Source organism: Hypanus sabinus, chromosome 3 (assembly GCF_030144855.1).
Source record: "Hypanus sabinus isolate sHypSab1 chromosome 3, sHypSab1.hap1, whole genome shotgun sequence".
Lineage (NCBI taxonomy): Eukaryota > Metazoa > Chordata > Chondrichthyes > Myliobatiformes > Dasyatidae > Hypanus > Hypanus sabinus.
The window spans coordinates 31,390,369-31,411,279 of NC_082708.1; the positions used below are offsets into that span (position 1 = coordinate 31,390,369).

Genomic DNA, 20,911 nt, shown 5'->3' on the forward strand with positions numbered 1-20,911 from the left:
CTCATTCCAAGCTCTTGCTCATTCCAATTCAGTTCCACATGAGGAGGCACTGCCTTGATGAATTACGGTCACCAATCTGTAAACGACAATTCTATTCGAAAAGTCTTCAGTCATCTGCGTTATTGCGGATTAGCTGGGCACTCTATTCCTGGACTTTGTTCTGCCCTGCATCGAAATCAGCCACGGTGTTTTCCACACAGTTGAACAGCAATTAAAAGTCATCGTTGCCCTGACAGCTAAATGGAATAAAATGATCGGAATTGAAGGGACACCTTGATAAAAGGAAAAGCAACGAACTGATGAAAGTCGGTGGGTCGGGCAGCATCTGTGGTGGAAAATGGACAGACGGCGTTTCAGGTCGAGACCGTTTCTCGGAACGGAGAGATAAAGGGAGATTACTAGTGTAAAAAAAAGGTGAGAGATAGTAGATGAGAGGAGAGTTAAGTCTTAAAATATAACCAAAGTTTTGCTTATATAAATACGCCTACTTCAACTGTGGGCATTGGAATCGTTTTGTGACTAATTTCCAGCCGCAGTCTGTATTACTGTCTTCCATTTTTGTCCACTGTGTATATAGATTGGGAGAGCTGGTACTGGAGCGTTTATTGACAATAAGTGACTCTTAGCAAGGCTCCAAATCATGTACCGATTCCTCATTCCAGTAATTCCAGAACGGAAATGTCGGCGAAGTCTGCACTCGTACCGCCCATTATAGTCCCGCTTAAGAAAAACACTTTGACCGTGCTTGAGAACAGGGAAGCTGGCAAGCAGCTCCGATCCTGTTACATGGGAATGCGAGGGGCTGTGGGGGCAAAGTCGGACTGTTCCGCTCAGAAGAAGAGAAGGAGGACCTGGACCAGAAGACGGGAGACTGGCACAGAGAGAACCACAGGAAAAGAGTCAATGGTAGACCCAAATTGTACGATACAGTCAGTGTTAGAGAGACACACCCTGTGTTGCCTGAATTGACAGACAGACATATCTAAAGACCCGGACAGTCCGACAGACAGACCCAGAGAACCGGACAGTCAGAGACATAGACCGAAGACCGGACTGTCAGACAAGACAGCAGGCTCAGAGAACCGGACTGTCAGACAAGACAGCAGGCTCAGAGAACCAGACTGTCAGAGACATAGACCGAAGACCGGACTGTCAGACAAGACAGCAGGCTCAGAGAACCGGACTGTCAGACAAGACAGCAGGCTCAGAGAACCAGACTGTCAGAGACATAGACCGAAGACCGGACTGTCAGACAAGACAGCAGGCTCAGAGAACCAGACTGTCAGAGACATAGACCGAAGACCGGACTGTCAGACAAGACAGCAGGCTCAGAGAACCGGACTGTCAGAGACACAGAGGCGCAGCGACCAGAACCATCCAACGTATGGATGGAGAGACCCGGAGTGCTAGGATGCCAGACAGAGACATTCAGAGAGCCGGGCTGTGGAACAGGCGGAGAGAGCCAGGAACCCGAACTGCCCAACAGACTCGATGGGTTTCGGATCCGTTTGGGACCCTTGGGTGAAAATCGTCCAGTTGTCACAATTAATTTGAATTTGAGCCTTGTTTCAAGAAGTGGCACGGTTAGCTTCTAAATTTACCGTAGCTGTTAAACCATTTCTCTATTTCCCGGCAGATTAGCAGCACCTTTACGGCCGCTCTGATGACTTTCGGTACAGGCTTGGATTGGCGTTCGATTATATTTAGCGACCCGTGTTGTTAAGTGGTCCTGATGTGTTTTGACTTTTTTAGGGCGTGGGTGTGGATTGGGAAGCATCGCAATCACCATGACGGCCTGAGACATGCGGGGTGGGAAGTTCACGAGTTCGACTTCGGAATGAAACGTCCGCCGCGGCGAAGTCCTGCAGCTTTCTCGCATGTTCTGCTGCTGGTATTCTGTGGATGTGGTGAGTGCATAACATCCGAGGGGGGTTATACTACAGCTGAGTATATATATGTCATCAGACCAAAAGACATAGGAGCAGAATTAGACCCATCTGCCATTTCATCATGGCTGATCCATTTTTTTCTCAACCCCATTCTTCTGTCTTCTCCCCATAACTTTTCATTCCCTGACTAGTCAATAACCTTTCGATCTCCATCTTAAATACACTCAATGACCTGGCTTCCACAGCCACCTGAGGCAATGAATTCCACAGATTCACCACCTTCTGGCTATCGTCCCAGTGCAAGTGATGGGAGAAGGTAGTCTGAATGGTTTGGAGTGGACTAGATGGACAATAGTTTCTATGGCTCTAAAGAAATTCTTGCACATATCCAATCTAAATGGACATCCTTCTATTCTGAAGCTGTGTCCTCTGGTCCTTGACTCACCCACTATAGGAAACATCCTCTCCACATCCACTCTATATAGGTATTTCAATGTTTGATAGGTTTCAATGAGATCCCACCTTCTAAATTCTAGAGAATAATGATCCAGAGCCATCAATCAGTCCTCATACAATAAGCCTTTCATTCTCAGAATCATTCCTGCGAACCTTCTCCAACATCCGCATATCCTTTATCAAATAAGGGGCCCAAAACTGCTCACAATACTCCAAGTGAGATGTCACCAGTGCCCTTTAAAGCCTCAGCATTACATCCTTGCTTTTATATTCTAGTCCTCTGAAACTTCACATTTGTCTTCCTCAACACCAGCTCAGCCTGCAAATTAACTTTTAGGGAATGTTGCACAAAGACTCCGAAGTCCCTTTGTACCTTGGAGTTTTGAATTTTCTCCCCATTTGGAAAAGTTGGTCTATGCTTTTATTCTTTCTACCACAGTGCATGACCAAACATTTCCGTACACAATGTTCCATTTGCCACCTTTTTGCTCATTATCCTAATGTGCTCAAGTCCTTCTCCAGCCTCCCTGCTTCCACAATGCTACCTGCCTTCACCGATCTTTGTATCATCAACAAACATGGCCACAGAGCCATCAATTCCATCATCCAAAGCACTGGCATACAATGTAAAATGAAGCAGACCCAACACCTACCCCTGAGGGTCATCACTAATCATCAGCACCCAATCAGAAAGGGCTCCCTTTATTCCCACTCTTTGCCCCCTGCCAGTCAGCCAATCTTCTATCCATGCTACTCTCTTTCTTGTAATACCAGCAGCCCCATGCATGGCTGCTTGTCAAAGGTCTTCTGAAAATCCAAGTACACAATGTTGGTGGCACCTGTTAGTCATGCGAGACCATGGATCTGCACCTGGAATGGTTTCCAAGGCGCAGGCCTGGGCAAGGTTTTATGGAAGACCGGCAGTTGCCCATGCAGCGAGTCTCCCCTCTCCATGTCACCGATGTTGTCCAAGGGAAGGGCAAGGGCCGATACAACTTGTCACCAGTGACGTCGCAGGAGTTGCCAGAACGAGGTTGAAGGCAACGTCGGACTGCCTTAGGGACTCCAGCTCCGGATTTGTCCTCAGGGTTTACTCCCAAAGCCTTTCCCATGTGTGGGTACGGGCACAAGGCAGCGGAGGTTTGAAATCAAAGTTTTCCCTCTCTTAGATGGACTGCCTTCCCAGGCTGACCAGCTCCATCTACTCGAAGCACTCCCCACTACCACTCCACGGCTTGACAACCTTAGGAACCAATATCCCCCACCAGTTCTGCTTTGTCTATCCTTCTTGTTATTTCCTCACAGAATTCTAACAGATTGGTTATACAAGGCTTTCCAGTACAAAAACCATGCTGACTTTGGCCGATTTTATCATGTGCTTCCAAGTACCCCAAAACCTCATCCTTAACAATCAACTCTGACATCTTCCCAACCACTGAGTTCAGGCTAACTGGCCTCTAATTTCTGACATGTTGGTCCATGACCTCCTCTTTTGCCCAATGTGTCGGTCCATGGCCTATTCTTGCAACAAGATGAGGCCACCCTCAGGGTGCAGGAACAAAATCTTATATTCTCTCTGGGTAGCCTCCAACCTGACAGCATGAATATTGATTTCTCCTTCTGGTGAACAAATCCCCCCACCCTTCCTCTATTTCCCACTCTAAATATTAGCTCCTCACCTGTCTATTATTTCCATCTGCGTCCCCTCCTCCCTCCCTTGACACTTCATCACTATTGAAACCAATGAAACCAATAGCTGATTCACACAATAGCAATACTGACAAGGTGATCTACCCAAGTGATAATGAGTGAGGAATAACCACAGGACAGTGATGAACTTCCCTGCAGTTTTAAATGATGCAATGGAATGCTTAACATTCACAAAGAGAGCAAGATAGCCTAAGTCAAAACACTGTGCCTTGGCAGTGCAAGTTTACTTAAGTACCCACTCAGCCTCTTGTACTCAAGTCACCAGAATTCGACTTGATTCCAAACTCTCTACTTTAGATGTGGAAGTGATGAACAATAGACCAAGACATTATACCTATTGTATAGCTATAATTAAGAAACATTGATTTAGTTATTTTGGTTATATTTTTATTGGGTATAACTGATATTATGTATAAAATGTAGGATGAATGAAGGAAATTGAATACATTTTTGTCAGCGTTACACACAAAAAATGATGGAGGTCCCCAACAGATCAGGCATCATCTATGTAGGGCAATAAACAGTCAAAGTTTAGTGCCAAGACCCTTCATCAGGGCTTTGTAGATGCTGCCTGACCTGTTGATTACCTCCAGCATTTTGTGTTCGTTGCTCTGGGTATTCAGAAACTATAGAACCTCTTCTGTTTATATTTTTGTCAGCCCATGGCTTCTTGCCAATATTCTCAGCTGCTAACTATTGAAGCCAAGTTGTTACACCAGAGATTATCAGCTATGTTACTAGCTTTGTTAAAAGCAACTGATTGTAATTTAAGTATATTTCACAGAAGCCATCATATAAGCAAAACAAAATCATAATTCTTAAGTACTCCAGTGGTCTACTAGTGGTCCAGTGATCTTTTTAAAAAGATGGGCATAAACTTAGAATTATGATCAGTTTATAGTTTTCTGACCAATAATTCAATGAACGATCAAGCAGAAAACTTCGAAGGTTTTGGAAAATGAAATGAACAATTTCTGGCACTGGTGGTTACGATGAAAATGAGTTGTAGTTGTGGCATGCCTTGAAAGAACTTAACAAACAGGAATAGGAATTACCGCAAAGCCACTCAAGCCTAGTGCTTTCTGTTGAACAAGTTTATGGTTGTAATTGTGTATTACTTCGTAATATTGGCTATTTCCTTGCTGTGATCCTTAATTGGTTCCATGCCAATGGTTTGTTGACTTGTATAAATTTCAGACTGCACAAACATCTTCTGAGGTGGGATTGTATTTTCTGTGGTAGGAAAATTAGATGTGTCCAAGAAGAATTTATTTCACAATAGCTGGACAGGCAGATTAGGGGAGAGCCCATGTTGGATACTGAACCTGGTCAGGTGATAGATCTCTCAGTGCATGAGCATTTCTGAGATAGTGACCACAACTCTCTGACCTTTACCGTAGCCATGGACAGGGATAGGAGGAGATGGTATGAGAAAATAATTAATTGGGGGATGGTGAATTATGATGCTATTAGGCGGAGCATAAGTTGAGAGCAGCTATCAGAGAAATGCACAACAGAAATGTGGAGGTTATTTAGAAAACAATTACATGGGGTTCTGGATATCTTTCAACTCAGGGAAAAGATTGAAGGAACTGTGGTTGATAAGAAATAAGGAACACCTAGTCAAGAGGAAGAAGGAATCATATTTAAAGTTGAAGAAGGAAGGATCGGGCAGGACACTGGATAGCCAGGAAGGAGCTTAAGAATAGATTTAAGATAGTTAGAAAGGGTAAGAAAAAGCCTTGGAGAGTCAGATTAAGGAAAACCCCTCAGGTCTTCCAATGTACGAAGAACAGGAGTATGACTAGAGTGAGGGTATCAATAAGGGATTGAAAAGGAAACATGTGCTTGGAGTCAGAAGAAGTAGTGGAGGTTTTTAATGAATACCTTGCTTTAATATTCACCAAGGAGAGGGACCTTGACAAATGTGAGGACAATGTAAAACAGGCTGATATTCTGGAATATATCAACATTAAGAATGAGGATGTGCTGGAACTTCTGAAAAACTTAAGGATAGATAAGCCCCAGGGGCCAGACAGAATATGTGCCAAGTTACTATAAGAAGCTGGGGAAGAGATTGCTCCAAGTTTAGTGATGATCCTTGCATTCTCATTGACCATAGGAGTAGTACCAGATGATTAAAGGCTGGCAAATATCATTCCTTGGTTAAAGGACGGTATTGGGATAACCCTGGGAATTGTAGAACAGTGAGTCTTATGTAGGTGGTGGGCAAAATACCGGAGAGCAGTCTTAGAGATAGGAGTTATGACCATTTAGAGAGGCATAAACTGATAGGAGCTAGTCAGCATGGCTTTGTTGGGAACAGATCATGCATTATGAGCCTGATCTAGATGACAAAACAAAATGTTAAAGGTCGAGCGGTGGATATGGTGTATATAGATATTAGAAAGGTATTTAATAAGGTTCATTCAGAAAGTCAGGAGGAATGAGATACTGTTAAACTTGGCTACGTGGTTACAGAATATGCTTGCTCACAGAAGACAGAGGATGGTCGCATGTGGAGTGTGTTCGGCCCAGAGGCTGGTGACTGGTGGTGTTCTGCAGGGATCTGTTCTCGGACAACATCCTTGAGTTTTATGAATGACATGGGATGGAGTGGAGGGATGGGTTAGAAAGTTTGTAGATGGCATGACAGCTGGTGGTGATGTGGAATGTGTGGTAGGTTACAAAAGGACATCAACAGGATGCAGAGCAGGGTGGAGAAGTGGCAGATGGAGTTCAATCCGGAAAAGTTTGATGTAATTCACTTTGGAAGGTCAAACCGAAGTCAGTTCAGTGTAAATTGTAGGATTCTTAGATGTGTGGAGAAACAGAGGGATCTTGGAGTCCACGTCTATAAATCCCTCAAAGTTGATAGGGTGGTTAAGAAATCATATGGACTATTGTTCTTATTAGTCGGGGGGGGGGGATTCATTTCAAGATACACAAGGTTATGTCGTAAATCTATAAAACTCTGGTTTGACCACATTTGGAAGATTGCGTTCAGCATTGGCCCCTCATTATAGGAAGCATGTGAAAGCCTTAGAGGGGGTGCAGAGGAGATTTACCAGGATCCTGCCTGGATTAGAGAGCATGTCTTGTGAGGATAGATTACACAAGCTGTGGCTTTTCTCTTTTCAATGAAGATGGATAATGGGTGACTTGATAGAGTTCAAGTTTAAGGTTCAACTTTAATTGTCATTCAACAATACATGAATAATAATAATAGGCATCCGTTAGTCTCGTGAGACCATGGATTTGCGCCTTGGAAGGTTTCCAGGGCGCAGGCCTGGGCAGGGTTGTATGGGAGACTGGCAGTTGCCCAAGCTGCAAGCCTTTCCCTCTCCTGCCTGCTGATGTTGTCCAAGGGAAAGGCACTAGGACCCAAGCAGCCTGGCACCGGTGTCATCACAGAGCAATATGTTGTTAAGTGCCTTGCTCAAGGACACAACACGCTGCTTCAGCTGAGGCTCGAACCAGTGACCTTCAGATCACTAGACCGATGCCTTATCCGCTAGTCCACGCGCCAACACCATACATGAATATCCATGAAAACAGCCAAACAAAACAGCACACCAGGTGCAAAACACAGCATCAGTGCAATCGAATGCACCACCATCTTACTGGAAAGTGTATAAGATCAGAAGAGGCATAGATCGAGTGGATAGCTAGTACCTTTTTCCGGAGTGGCAATGGCTAATATGAGAGGACATACTTTTAAGGTGATTGGAAGAAAGTATAGGGGGGATATTAGAGATACTATAGATTTTTGCAGAGGGTGCTGGGTGCATGGAATGCACTGCCAAGGGTGGTGCTAGAGGCAGATACATTGGGGTCATTTAAGAGATGTCTAGATATGCGCATGGATGAAAGAAAAATTTAGGATTATGTGAGAAGGTAGGGTTAGATTGATTTTGGAGTAGGTTAAAAGTTCAGCGCAACATCATGGGCTGAAGGGCCTTTACTGTGCTGTTCTATGTTTTACCTACAGTAAGTTGGTAAATCAGTTTATTATTGTCACATGTACTGAGGTAAGGTAACAATTTTATCTTGCATTCCATCCATACAGATTATTTTATCACATTATTGCACTGTGGTAGTAGGAGGGAAATTAGAATACAATAGACAATAGACAGTAGGTGCAGGAGTAGGCCATTTGGCCCTTCTAGCCAGCACCACCATTCACTGTGATCATGGCTGATCATACACAATCAGTACCCCGTTCCTGCCCTCTCCCCATATCCCTTGACCCCACTATCTATAAGAGCTCTATCTAAGTCTCTCTTGAATGCATCCTGAGACTTGGCCTCCACTGCCTTTTGGGGCAGAGCATTCCACATATCCACCACTCTCTGAGTGAAAAAGTTTTCCCACATCTCTGTTCTAAATGGCCTACCCCTTATTCTTAAACTGTGTCCTCTAGCTCTGGACTCACCCATCAGTGGGAACATGCTTCCTGCCTCCAGTGTGTCCAATCCCTTAATAATCTTATATGTTTCAATTAGATCCCCTCTCATCCTTCTAAATTCCAGTGTATACAAGCCCATTTGCTCCAATCTTTCAACATATGACAGTCCCGCCATTCCGGGAATGAACCTTGTGAACCTTGTGAACTCCCTCAATAGCAAGAATGTGGAGACCAAAACTGCACACAGTACTCCAGGTGGGGTCTCACCAGGGCCCTGTACAGCTGCAGAAAGACCTCTTTACTCCTATACTCAATTCCTCTTGTTATAAAGGCCAGCATGCCATTAGCTTTCTTCACTGCCTGCTGTACCTGGATGCTTGCTTTCATTGACTGATGTACAAGAACACCTAGATCACGTTGTACTTCCCCTTTTCCTAACTTGACTCCATTTAGATAGTAATCTGCTTTCCTGTTCTTGCCACCAAAGTGGATAAACTCACATTTATCCACATTAAACTGCATCTGCCATACATTTGCCCACTCACCCAACCTGTCCAAGTCACCCTGCATTCTCATAACATCCTCCTGACATTTCACACTGCCACCCAGCTTTGTGTCATCAGCAAATTTGCTAATGTTACTTTTAATTCCTTCATCTAAATCATTAATGTATATTGTAAACAGCTGCGGTCCCAGCACCGAACCTTGCAGTACCCCACCGGTCACAGCCTGCCATTCCGAAAGGGACCCGTTAATCGCTACAGAACAATGTATTACAGTGACAGAGAAAGTGCATAATGAAGTAGTCTGTGAGGTCAAGAATCTATCGTATCATACAAGGTGTCTTATCAAAACTAATATTTGTGTATAGCATTGAAATAAAACTCTCAGTTTTCGTTATTGAAATCCATGACATATGTAGGCCTGTGGCTCAAATCTATAAATGTTTAGTTATGCATCTTAGGTTCAAACCTTTCCACTTGTCATTACTGCTTAAGGGATACTTCTGCATAAGGAGTGATTCCCTTGATGACTTCAACTAATATCTCAATTCATTTATTTTTCAGCCATAGACAAAGTCATTTCTTTATACTATCTTTCTCATATAACACTATCTGGCACATAATATCTTCTCCTCACAACATCATGTTTCTAATAAGCTCATCTTCAAATAATACCTTTGTTCTCATCCTATCCATCTAGCCATTCCTCTCCCTGTTCACCTCCAGGTAATAGAACGTGGGACAGGCCCTTCCAGCCTAATGAGCTTCACCACCTAGCCACCCACCGATTTAACCCTAGCCTCATCTCAGGACAATTTACTATGACCAATTAACCTGCTAACCAGTACATTCTTGGGATGTGGGAGGAAATTGGAGCACCCAGAGAAAACTCACATATTCATGGAAAGGACATGCATTAGAATTAAACTCTGAACTTCACTGCCCTAATCTGGAATTGCATTGTGTTAACTGCTGCACTATCATGGCACCCCATTCATTTTCATTTTCAACTTCATTTCTTCGGATTCAACTCCTACTGCTGAAAGTGGTTTCCCAACTTCAACCCAACCTTAACTGGTGTCTTCATTCCTTCCAACTCAATTACATCGATTACTACCTCTGTTACATCTGACATCCCCTACATTATCTCATCATTCACCACTGGATCTGACTCCCGCATCTTCCACCTCACAGCCCCCTCTCCACCCCAGCATACTTCTACTCACCTCAATGGCCAACACCCTTCTTTAATCCAAAATTCTCAGTCTCCATCCACACCTCATGAAAGCACAAGGAGTTTATACACTGTATCATCTCTTGAATATGATCTCATAGCTGTTACCACTGTCTCCTCCTCTCCGATTCTGCCTACTTCAGACCTCTTCCCTTTTGCTCTCTCTTTCATCCCACACCCTTATCCAAATGAACTATTTCCATGATAATGAATTTCAGTGACATTTGTAATGGACTTAAATAAGGTAATGTACCATTGCAGAGGTATCTAAAAGCGGACAGGTTAGGTTTAAGGTAAGGGGTGGAAGGTTTAGAGAAGATCTGAGGCAGAACATTTTCACCCGGGTGTAGCTTCAGCTGGAATGAACTTTTTAAGTGAGTGGTAGAGGCACAGTATTACAGCATTTAAGGAGTATCTTCTTCTTGTCCTCTTGGGCCATTCACACCCAGTGGAGCATAAGCCATGGATGACCTCCCATCTCCATTGTCCAAAGTTGATGGTATGGTTGGATTTCATAAATGGTTCTGTGATCCATTGCACTGTCCTGGGGATTGGCCTGTACAGTTTCACTGGAGCCCTGTTGGCTGGACTTACCCGTTTCCACCTCTCATGATGGGATTTTGAGAGGCAAGGAACATCTAGGTAGGCACTTAAAACCAACGATGCATAGAACAGTTTGACCCTTGTGCTGGTAAAGGGATTAATATTGATAGGTACTTGATGAATAGCATGGGCACGACGAGCAGAATGGCTTCATTCCATGTTATATGGCCCTGTGACTGCTGTTATCCAATTCCCTTTTGAAGGTCATAGTGGATCCATCATCTTTGTAGACAGCGACTTTCAGATTCCAGTACACAAACCATAAAAATAGTTTTTCTTCCTTTTGCTTGCTTAATTCCCCTGCTTTATGCTATACTTGTGATGTGTATACTTGTGTTTACATGCAACAAAATAGACATCCCCTATACACTCTGTCCAGGTCCCGATAATTTTATATATAATATGGAAGCTGTTGCCATGAAGAAGAAAGGACAGGAGCCTCAGGACTCACACCAGTAGGTTCAGGAACAATTTCTACCCCTCAACCATCTGGCTCTTGAACCAAAAGAGGTAACTTCACTTGCCCCATCATTGAAATGTTCCCACAACCTATGGACTCACTTTCAAGGATTCTTCATCTCAGCTTGATATTTATTATTACTATTGTTATTTTCTCTTCTTCGCATTTGCAAAATCTGTTGTCCTTTGCACATTAATTGTTTGTCCGTCCCGTTGGGTGGTCTTTCATTGATTCTGTGATGGTTATTATTCTGTAATGCATTTACTGTGTATGCCCACAAGATGATGAATCTCAGAGTCATACATGGTGTCATATGTACTTTGATAATAAATTTACTTTGAACTTTGACATCTCAGCCTTCTCATCTCCAAAGAGATCAGTCCCAGGTTCTCTAGCATTGTGGCTGTAATCCACCATCCCGGAACTATCAGCGCTTGGACCCTTCTCCAATGTTTTCGCATCTGTTCTATAATGTGGTGACCAGAACTGAACACAATACTCTAGCTGAGGCTAGACAAATGCTTTATAAAGGTTCACTTGACTTCCTTGCATTTATATTCTCCATGCATCGTTACCACCTGGCCTCACTTTGCTTAAACAATGTTTTTCCCTTGTTAACTACCACTTGATATCTGACGTTGTCTTCTCCAAATCTCATTGCCCTGTGTTACCGAGACTTCCCTTTAGATTTCTTTTGTCCCATATGCAATCGCTGGTAGACGACTATCTCAACTACCCATAAGACCATTGAATGACCAAAGCCACTTCACTTTCAAGCTTGTGGTTAGTCTAGGCAGAACATCTGACAATCTGTTATGTGACAATTTGTAAATCCCAATAATTGGGCATGCAGTTCCCCGGTAATGTTTGCTGCCCATGGGTACCAAGGGTCCTATCCTCTCTATATAGTTAGGGGGTGTCCTGCTTCTATACTCAATTCAGTTCACTTCAAAATACTATAAACTATTTCACTACTTGAAAAAGTATACTAAGCAACTTAAAAAAATATGGTCAACTAAATTGTTTTGGGTTATGAGTAACATCCAATAGTTCAAAGTTCAAAGTAAAATTTATTATCAAAGTACATTTATATCATCATATACTACCAAGATTCATTTTTCTTGCGGGCTGTCACAGTAGAATACAGAGATACAATAGAATCAATGAAAAACTACACATAACCACAATGTAAAACGACAGACTGTGCAAATGCAACTAAATTATAAATAAGTATTTACTGCAAGTAAATCCATGCAATACAGACATACTGAGAACATTAATTATAGAGTCCTTGAACGTGAGTCCATAGGTTGTGGGATGAGTTCAGAGTTAAAGTGAGTCAAGTTATCACGTTGATTCAGGTGCCCGATGGTTAAAGGGTAATAACTGTGCCCGGGCCTGTGGTGTTTGACTTAAGGTTTTACTCCGGAAAATCAGCAAGTCCTGCGTTACTAAAGGCCGGAAGTGTGCCGAGGATTTTACATTAATCCAAGCAAATAAATATCTACATTCTATTCTCTCTTTAAATTTCAGCTGTTTTTGCCGAAGTCAGTTATCGACTTTCCGGACAACCTTGGCACGTGGCTCTGAGCAACCAGACTGTTCGTGTTGACTTCAAAGATCTGAACGCGACGAGCTCCCGCAACTTAACCCTGTCACTCGTAGACGTCCAGAGAAACCAAACTGTCGCCACCAAGCTGATCCCCGGAAACCAATCCCGGGGCTTTGTGGAGTTCGAGTGCTTTCATTTCACCTATGCTGGCAGCTTCCAGTTTAGGCTGATCGATCTCGTAGGCAACGACACAGCCCGGTGGACAAGCGACATACTGCAGGTCCGCTGGCCGGTCTTCGGAATTGAATTGGAGAGGGAAAGTAACTCATCTAGCCACTTCCAGGTCCATGCCTTTACTCCCGAGTATTTATGTCCTTGGAGAGTAACCACCTTATTTCTGGACACTGTTATGATTGATTTTAATGGATCTGGAACTTACAATACCAACAACACTTTGACACCAACGATAAGTAAAACAATTGAGCTTGCCAATTCTCAGAGGTTGGATTTTGATTGCACTGGTTTCAACCAAAGCACATCCCTAAAGATTTCCCTGAGATCTCCGTACACAAATTCCGTGATTGCTTCCACAGAACCGCTGGCATTTGCTCAGAGTATTGGTTATGAAGTGTTGGTGGATCATCCGAGGTCGGCTGCGTGCGACTCGGCGGCGGAGGTTCGAATAGTGGCCCCCCCTTGCGTCCGGTTACAGGGCAAAGTGACCGTGTACAGAAAACAGGCGGGAGCTTCGCTCGGAAGGGAGGCTTTGGTAGCTGAGAAGTGGCTGCGCCCCCGGGAAAACACAACCGAATTCAACTGCTCGCTGTTTGACTTTGGGAAGCAGAACTACTGCTTCGAGTATGTCAGCATTCGGAATCACAGCCACACTTTCACCAGCCCGGAGAAATGTGTCACTCTTGAGAGACGGGCAGGTTGGTGTCACACTAGGAGAACGTATACAAATTCCCCCCCCCCCTTTTTTGTTGCTTTAATACACCGACTTAAACAAAACGACTGTTCAGTGATACATGTTACACAACATATAAAACTATCAGATTGTCTAAAATAATTAAACTATATTTGGCTGATCAAACTACTTAACTAACAATGTGCTATATTGTTCAGTAAATGGTCCGTGATTAATCAAAAGAATCAACATTTTGGCGCCAAATCGAATAGGTCAAACAAAACTACTCCACTTAATGATCTTCACTCTAATGTTTAAAATCGATTTACCCTTTAGTACAGGTAATAAAGGCGTAGACTGTTTTCTAAACGAGGAGAACACTCAGAAGTCAAGAGTTGCAAAGGGACTGAGTCCCTTTGTTGCAAAGGGACTTGAGAGTCCTTGCCAGGACTTTAAAGATTATCTTGCAAGTTGACTCTGGTAAGGAAGGCAAATGCAATGTTTGCATTCATTTCGAGAGAACTAGCACTTAAGAGTAAAGGTGATGCAGATGCTTTATAAGGCATTGGTCAGACTAGATTTAGAGTATTGTGAGCAGCTTTGGGTCCCTTTTCTAAGAAAAGATCTGCGGGCATTAGGTTCGCTACAATGATTCTGACTGAGAATGAATGAATGAATGCGTTTGATGGCTCTGAGCTGGAGTTAGGAAGCATGAAAGGTGAATGGCACTGAAGCCTATCAAATATTGAAAGGCCTAGATAGAGTGGATGTAGAGAGAATGTTTTCAATAGTGGATGAGTCAAGAACCTCAGAACAGAAATGAGAAGGAATTTCTTTAGTCAGCAGGTGTTGAATCAGTGTAATTAATTGCCATGGATGGCTGTAGAGGCCAAGTCCCTGTCCATATTTAAAGCTCAGGTTGACCTACTTTGAATTTGAGGCTGAAGCAAAGTGAAATTTCTGAAAGGCATCAGTGATCACTGGAGTCCCATGGACTCTCCATCAATCCTCCCAAATGTCCATTCGCCATTTCTAATGGCTGCAGAGTAAGTTGCAGCAATCCCAAGTCCTGACATGACACTTTCCCAGAAATAGAACTCTGGGTACAAGATTCCAGCACACTGCATCAATAAGGGAACATGATGGGACGTGTTTGCACTGGGAATTGTTGTAATTCCAGGGGGTCACTGCATCAGGAATAAGAACCCTCTCCAATTTTCCAACTGCTTAACATAAATCTCCAGTGTGGTACTATTAATGTTACTGATATTGTCAGTGATCTCAGCACAAACTAGCGATCAGATAATGAACCTTGTTTTTCTTGGAATTCAGTGCACTTATTGAATTTGCCTTTCAGGGGGTTACAAAAAAGTTGTTTTTAATCACATGGGTTAGCATAAGGCAAGAAATAATACATATTTCTTCAGTCAATTGCCCTGCAGGTATTTAGATATGAAGTAGTAGGCAGCAGAATGAATTTAATCAATAAAATGTCGATAGCCAAACATGTACGATGGGAAGAGTAAAATAACCACACTTTGTGAAATTTGCAGAAAGAGAGAGTGTTTGGATGTCCTGGAGTCCGTGTAGTGTCACATGCGGTGACGGAGTGCGCGAAAGGTACAGACAGTGCGTCCCCTCCTCCTCAGGGACAATGGGATGCAGCGGAGAGGAGCGAGAAGTTTCCCTCTGTTCACTTGTGGATTGTGCGGGTAAGTAAACATGGCAACTCTGAATGTTCCACTTCAGAAAACATTCAAAACTATCTCATCTTTACACACACAAAATGCTGGAGGAACTCAGCTGGTCAGGCTGCATTTATGGAGGGAAATAAACATTTGACGTTCGGGCTGAGACTTTATCTGATCTTTGTTTCCTATCCACATTGCAGGAATCTGCTCAATTAGCTCTTGTAATGGGTGACTCATGGTGACAGACATGGGTAACCTGGGTTAGTCAATGTTTATATCAGAGATTAAGATTGGCTATGTGATGGGAAATGGAAGAATATTGAACCGTTGAAGGGGAAAGAGTGCAATACCAGTGGGTTCACATGGTAACAAAGGGTACAATGGACAGAATTTGGTGATTCTGACAATGCATTGCAAAAAAGTTCAAGGACCAAGTTTAAAATGGCAGGTGCAAGTGTTATCCTAGTTCTTTCAAATTGAAGCTTAAGCATTATTTCAATCATTATGTTTGAAGATTAATAGGCTACTTCTTGTGGAGAAGATAGTATTCCATTCATACAAGTTATTATATGGTTTTAAACACTTCACTTGGATTGATGATTCTTTAAGATTATGTTGGTAATCATGATGTTGTTTAGAAAAACAACCTATTTGTTATCCTTTTGCATTTGTACAGAGCCCTGGTGAGACCACACCTGGAGTATTGTGTACAGTTTTGATCTCCAGGGTTAAGGAAGGACATCCTGGCTGTAGAGGAAGTGCAGAGTAGATTCACAAGGTTAATTCCTGGGATGTCCGGACTGTCTTACGCAGAGAGGTTAGAGAGACTGGGCTTGTACACGCCGGAATTAAGGAGATTGAGAGGGGATCTGATTGCAACGTATAAGATTATTAAGGGATTGGACAAGATAGAGGCAGGAAATATGTTCCAGATGCTGGGAGAGTCCAGTACCAGAGGGCATGGTTTAAGAATAAGGGGTAGGTCATTTAGGACAGAGTTAAGGAAAAACTTCTTCTCCCAGAGGGTTGTGGGGGTGTGGAATGCACTGCCTCAGAAGGCAGTGGAGGCCAATTCTCTGGATGCTTTCAAGAAGGAGCTAGATAGGTACCTTATGGATAGGGGAATCAAGGGATATGGGGATAAGGCAGGAACCAGGTATTGATAGCAGATGATCAGCCATGATCTCAGAATGGCATGCAGCCTCGAAGGGCCGAATGGTCTACTTTTGCACCTATTGTCTAATGTCTATTGTCTATTTGATGTGTAAGTGACAATTAATTGTGCCCAATTTATTTTAGGTCAGTATATTCTGAAGTTTGGGAGGGAGGGAATTTAGTGGAGAGTATTTAATGAAAAAAGAAACTCAGAGAGCTATAGAAAGGAACCGTCTGAAGTTAAGTCATGAAAAGACACAGCACAGAAAAAGGTAATAAATACAAGAGATTTTGAAGAGGCTGAAAATCTAGAGCAACATACACAAAAAACAGGAGGAACTCAGCAGGTTAGGCAACACTTAATAAGAGGAACAAAGAGCTGATATTTTGGGTCAGGAAGGTCACTTGGCTTAAATTGAAATGGCGCATTGGCACAGCTAGTAGAACTGCTGCCTCACTGCCCCAGAGACCCAGGTTCCTGGGGTGCTGTCTGTTCGGAATTTGCACATGACGAAGTGAGCTTCCTCAGGATGCTTCAGTTTCCGACTATGTCCCAAGAAGCATGAGCTGATAGGTTAAATAGCCTCTGAAATTTGTCCCTAGTGTGTAGGTGAGTGGTAGATTTCAGGAGGAGTTGATGTGAGTGTGGGACTAGTGAAGGATTAATTAAAATTCGTGGTTGATCATCAGCATGGACTCAATGGGCAGCAAAGGTCTGTTCCCATTCAGACTTTGAAAAAAACATCATCCAAATAATGTCATTCTTTTCCATTACCATGTAGATATTCTTCCCGCAAGGATTCATCGAATTCCCCAGTGAAAGTTCTGATTAAACTCACTTCTATTTACACATTGCTAATTGTAACAATTATTTGCATTGAAATGCTTCTGTCCGCAACGTCACTCTGGATATGTAGCATAAGTAATATTCCTACTGACAGAAACAATTTCTCCAAACTGTATACCAATTTCCCTACCGCATGTGAAGATCTCTGTTAAACCACTCCCTAAATTTTGGTTGGTGCCATTGTGTGTAAGCTGTATTCAGTGACAGAAGATGAATTTGAAAGGACATGGGATGGTTAAGTTAACTCTTGCAAATCATGTAGAGAAGTGGTGTTAATATGGTAATAAGAAATATCAATATTTCAACACAGATACTATGACCTCTGTTCCACAATGGAACTTCTTTATTATCATCGCTATGACAGGGTTGGGGTATGGAGGAGAAAAGACAAAACACATGGGATAAGAAATGAAGAAAAATGACACTATAGAACCGATTTTTGAATTCATTTTCTTATTTCTGACAATTGTCTAAATATCTCTGGACTCCTCTATTTTTAGTCAACTGAAGCAATCAAGTACTGCCACAGAAAACTTGAATTCCCATGAGTACACATAGAAGGTGAAGGTTGAGGTGAGGAGAATCAAATAGAATGATTTGAGATTCCCAAAGGAATTTAGGGGTGGATAGATTTAAGTTATATCTTCTTTCAGGGTCAGTCTAGAACAAACTCATATTTGCCTTATTATTTAAGATGGGCTGAAGAGTGTTAATATCATGAACCAAGCAGTTTTTCAAAAGGGAGTGGAAATCTGAAATATTTCCCCATGAAAATGTATCGAATTCTAGGACGACCAGAGCACAGGCTGTTCAGCCCATCATGTCCAAAGAAGCTCACTAATTTCTTCCCTCGCCTTTTCTCCATTGATGCTCAGTCAATTAAAAATATACAGACTGAGGTCAATAGGTTTTGTTAAGGCTAATGAGGCAATAAAACCAAGGAGTAGTTTACACAGTCTTGTTTAATGGAATAACAAAATTGATGGTCAAAACTTTTCCAAGGGTTTTCAAAATGCGTTTAGTGAAGTCAATGTCTTTTATGTTACAGAACGGGGATCTGGAGTTCCTGGGAAAGCACATAAAACTGGCAATATAGTGACAATCACTGGCATTTTATTCTGTTTGATAATAATCATAGCCACCATAGCAATCACTATTCGGACAAAGCTACCATGTAAAGAACGGAATTTGAATAGCACAGTGAGGCATGATCCAGTACCTTCACATAACTTCAGGAATGCGCTTGAAGAAGAAAGGAATTTCTGTGAACTAAATCATCAACGTGACAGTTTAACTGATAACATGCCCTCGGCCCTTGTGGAAGATAGCGTGAGCATTCCACTGGCTCACAGGAGGAGCCAGCATTTTGTTGCCCATCAGGAGACATTACCAGAGGAAGATCTTGGACTGCAGGGCGCCCATAAAGTGATTCCCCCTATATTTGGATACCGTTTAGCACACCAGCAATTGAAAGAAATGAAGAAGAAAGGGATAACGGAAGCAACCCAAGTTTACCATGTTACACAGCACCCTTTAGACGATATGATCATGAATGAAGGAGGAGCTCTGGCTACAGAGACAGACCAAGCTAAAACCAGCTCTGTTATAGTGCCCTCTTTGGACATGGAAAGCAGTGCAGAAAGTAACCTGAACAGGTTCCGTATCAAATCTCCATTTTTGGATCAAAATCCAATGTACTGCAAACAACAAATAGACACAATGTGTCATAGAAGAGACCCAATGGTTGCACCTTTTCCAGAATCACCAAATGACTTTAATCTGTCTGTATCTGTTTGCGGAGGAAATAAAACACTCCCGAACAGACCAGGAAAGTTCAGGCATTATGACAAAGTAACCGAGAGGGAAATGCTTGAGAGAGGATACATCAGAGATCCTGATTTTAGAAGGACATCCAGCTTCAGTGAATGTAGAACCAGCAAGTATTACAGAGAAAGAAGTATGTCATCCTGCACACAGAAGCTTCCATCCCTACAGCACTCAAGAGGTATTGACAAGGCAGCAGCTGGGAGTGAAAGATGTAGTAATAACAGACCTGGAGTTCACTATAGGACTAATGGCAGCACTGCACGAAACCCTGGCTGGAACTCCAGTGCTTTCATCTCAGAGTCTTCAAAACAACACATGAGAAGCAGTCAAGCTGGAGCCTGGACGAATAAAGCCAATCCAGCCAATGATCACCCCATTGCAACTTGTGTTTTTAGTGAGTTAGAAACTTACACAGGCAGAAGGAAGGCAAGAACCCCAACCAATGAAAGTAAATTATCCACTAATCCCAGTCCTGAGAAGCATTCTCAGTGGAAGTATCCAAGGAGTAATCCATTGCCTCGCCATCACTACCGACAAGATCGCTGCCAAAGCTTCCCTTCCGACCCAAACTTCCTCCATTATGACAATTCTGGTTTTGAGTTAACTGCTTCAGAGCAGCAGATAATAGACCTGCCTACCCACTTTGGTTCACATGTTATAGGGGATGAGGAGGACACTAGCACTTTAAGCAGTGAAAGGCTGGTAATCTGAGGACCTTGTCGTCTCTATCAATGACCTGGATGATAATGTTGTAAACTGGATCAGCAACTTTGTGGATAGCACCAAGACTGAGGGTGTAGTGGACAGCGAGGAGGACTATCAAAGCTTGCAGTGGGATATGGACCAGCTGGACAAATGGGTTGAAAGGTTAATGCAAACAAGTATGAGTTGTTGCACTTTGGGAAGACCATCCAGGGCAGGTCTTACATAGTGAGTGGTAGGGCACTGATGAGTGTGGTAGAACCGAGAGAACTAGGAATACAGATCCATAATTCTTTGAAAGTGGCATCACAGTTAGATAGGGTTGTAAAGAAAGATTTTAGCACCTTGGTCTTCATAAATCAGGGTACTGAGTACAAAAGTTGGGGTGTTATGTTGAAATTGTGTAAGACTTTGTTGAGGCCTAATTTGGCCTTTTGTGTCCAGGTTTGGTCACCTACCTACAGGAAAGATGTAGGTAAGATTGAAAGAGTGCAGAGAAAATTTACAAGGATGTTGCCAAGACTTGAGGACCTGAGTTATTGGGAAAGGTTGAACAGTTTAGGACTTTATTCCCTAGAATGTACCTACAAGACTGAGGGGATATTTGATTGAGGCATGCAAAATTATGAGGGGTATAGATAGGGTAAATGCAAGCAGGTTTTTTCCACAGAGGTTGTGTGAGTCTACAACTAGACGTTATGGGTTAAGGTGAAAGGTGAAATGTTTAGGGGGAACATGAGGGGGACTTCTTCACTCAGAGGGCAGTGTGATTGTGTAGTGAGCTGGCAACAAGAGTGGTGGATGCGGGGTCGATTTCGCCATTGAAGAGAAATTTGGATAGATACATAGATAGGAGGGGTATGGAGGGCCATAGTCCAGGTGCAGATTGATGGGACCAGACAGATTAATGGTTCTGCACAGACTAGATGGGATAAAGGGCCTGATTCTGTGCCGTAGTCTTCTATGA

The 20,911-nt window shown here is 42.8% G+C and overlaps 1 protein-coding gene across 3 annotated transcripts; it reads left to right on the top strand.

Annotated features, from left to right (window-relative positions):
* Window positions 1-41: 41 nt before the first annotated feature.
* LOC132391160 (thrombospondin type-1 domain-containing protein 1) lies at window positions 42-19,957 on the top strand. Of its 3 annotated transcripts, none has more exons than XM_059964009.1 (5): window positions 42-413; window positions 1,751-1,907; window positions 12,797-13,747; window positions 15,276-15,434; window positions 18,464-19,957. In XM_059964009.1, the coding sequence occupies exons 2-5, from the start codon at window positions 1,838-1,840 to the stop codon at window positions 19,951-19,953; spliced, it is 2,670 nt and encodes an 889-aa protein (XP_059819992.1). In that variant the 5' UTR covers window positions 42-413; window positions 1,751-1,837; the 3' UTR covers window positions 19,954-19,957. The 3 variants fall into 3 exon arrangements, with proteins under 3 accessions (XP_059819992.1, XP_059819990.1, XP_059819991.1); XM_059964007.1 differs by lacking the exon at window positions 42-413 and adding an exon at window positions 756-906 and having other exon boundaries at window positions 1,753-1,907; XM_059964008.1 differs by lacking the exon at window positions 42-413 and adding an exon at window positions 915-1,583 and having other exon boundaries at window positions 1,753-1,907.
* The last annotated feature ends 954 nt before the right edge of the window (window positions 19,958-20,911 follow it).

Coding starts and splice junctions, on each gene's coding strand:
- LOC132391160 (XM_059964009.1), top strand. CDS start 1,838: ATGAAACGTCCGCCGCGGCGAAGTCCTGCAGCTTTCTCGCATGTTCTG. Junction 13,748..15,275: donor CACTCTTGAGAGACGGGCAG/GTTGGTGTCACA, acceptor TGAAATTTGCAG/AAAGAGAGAGTGTTTGGATG. Junction 15,435..18,463: donor TTCACTTGTGGATTGTGCGG/GTAAGTAAACAT, acceptor TTTATGTTACAG/AACGGGGATCTGGAGTTCCT.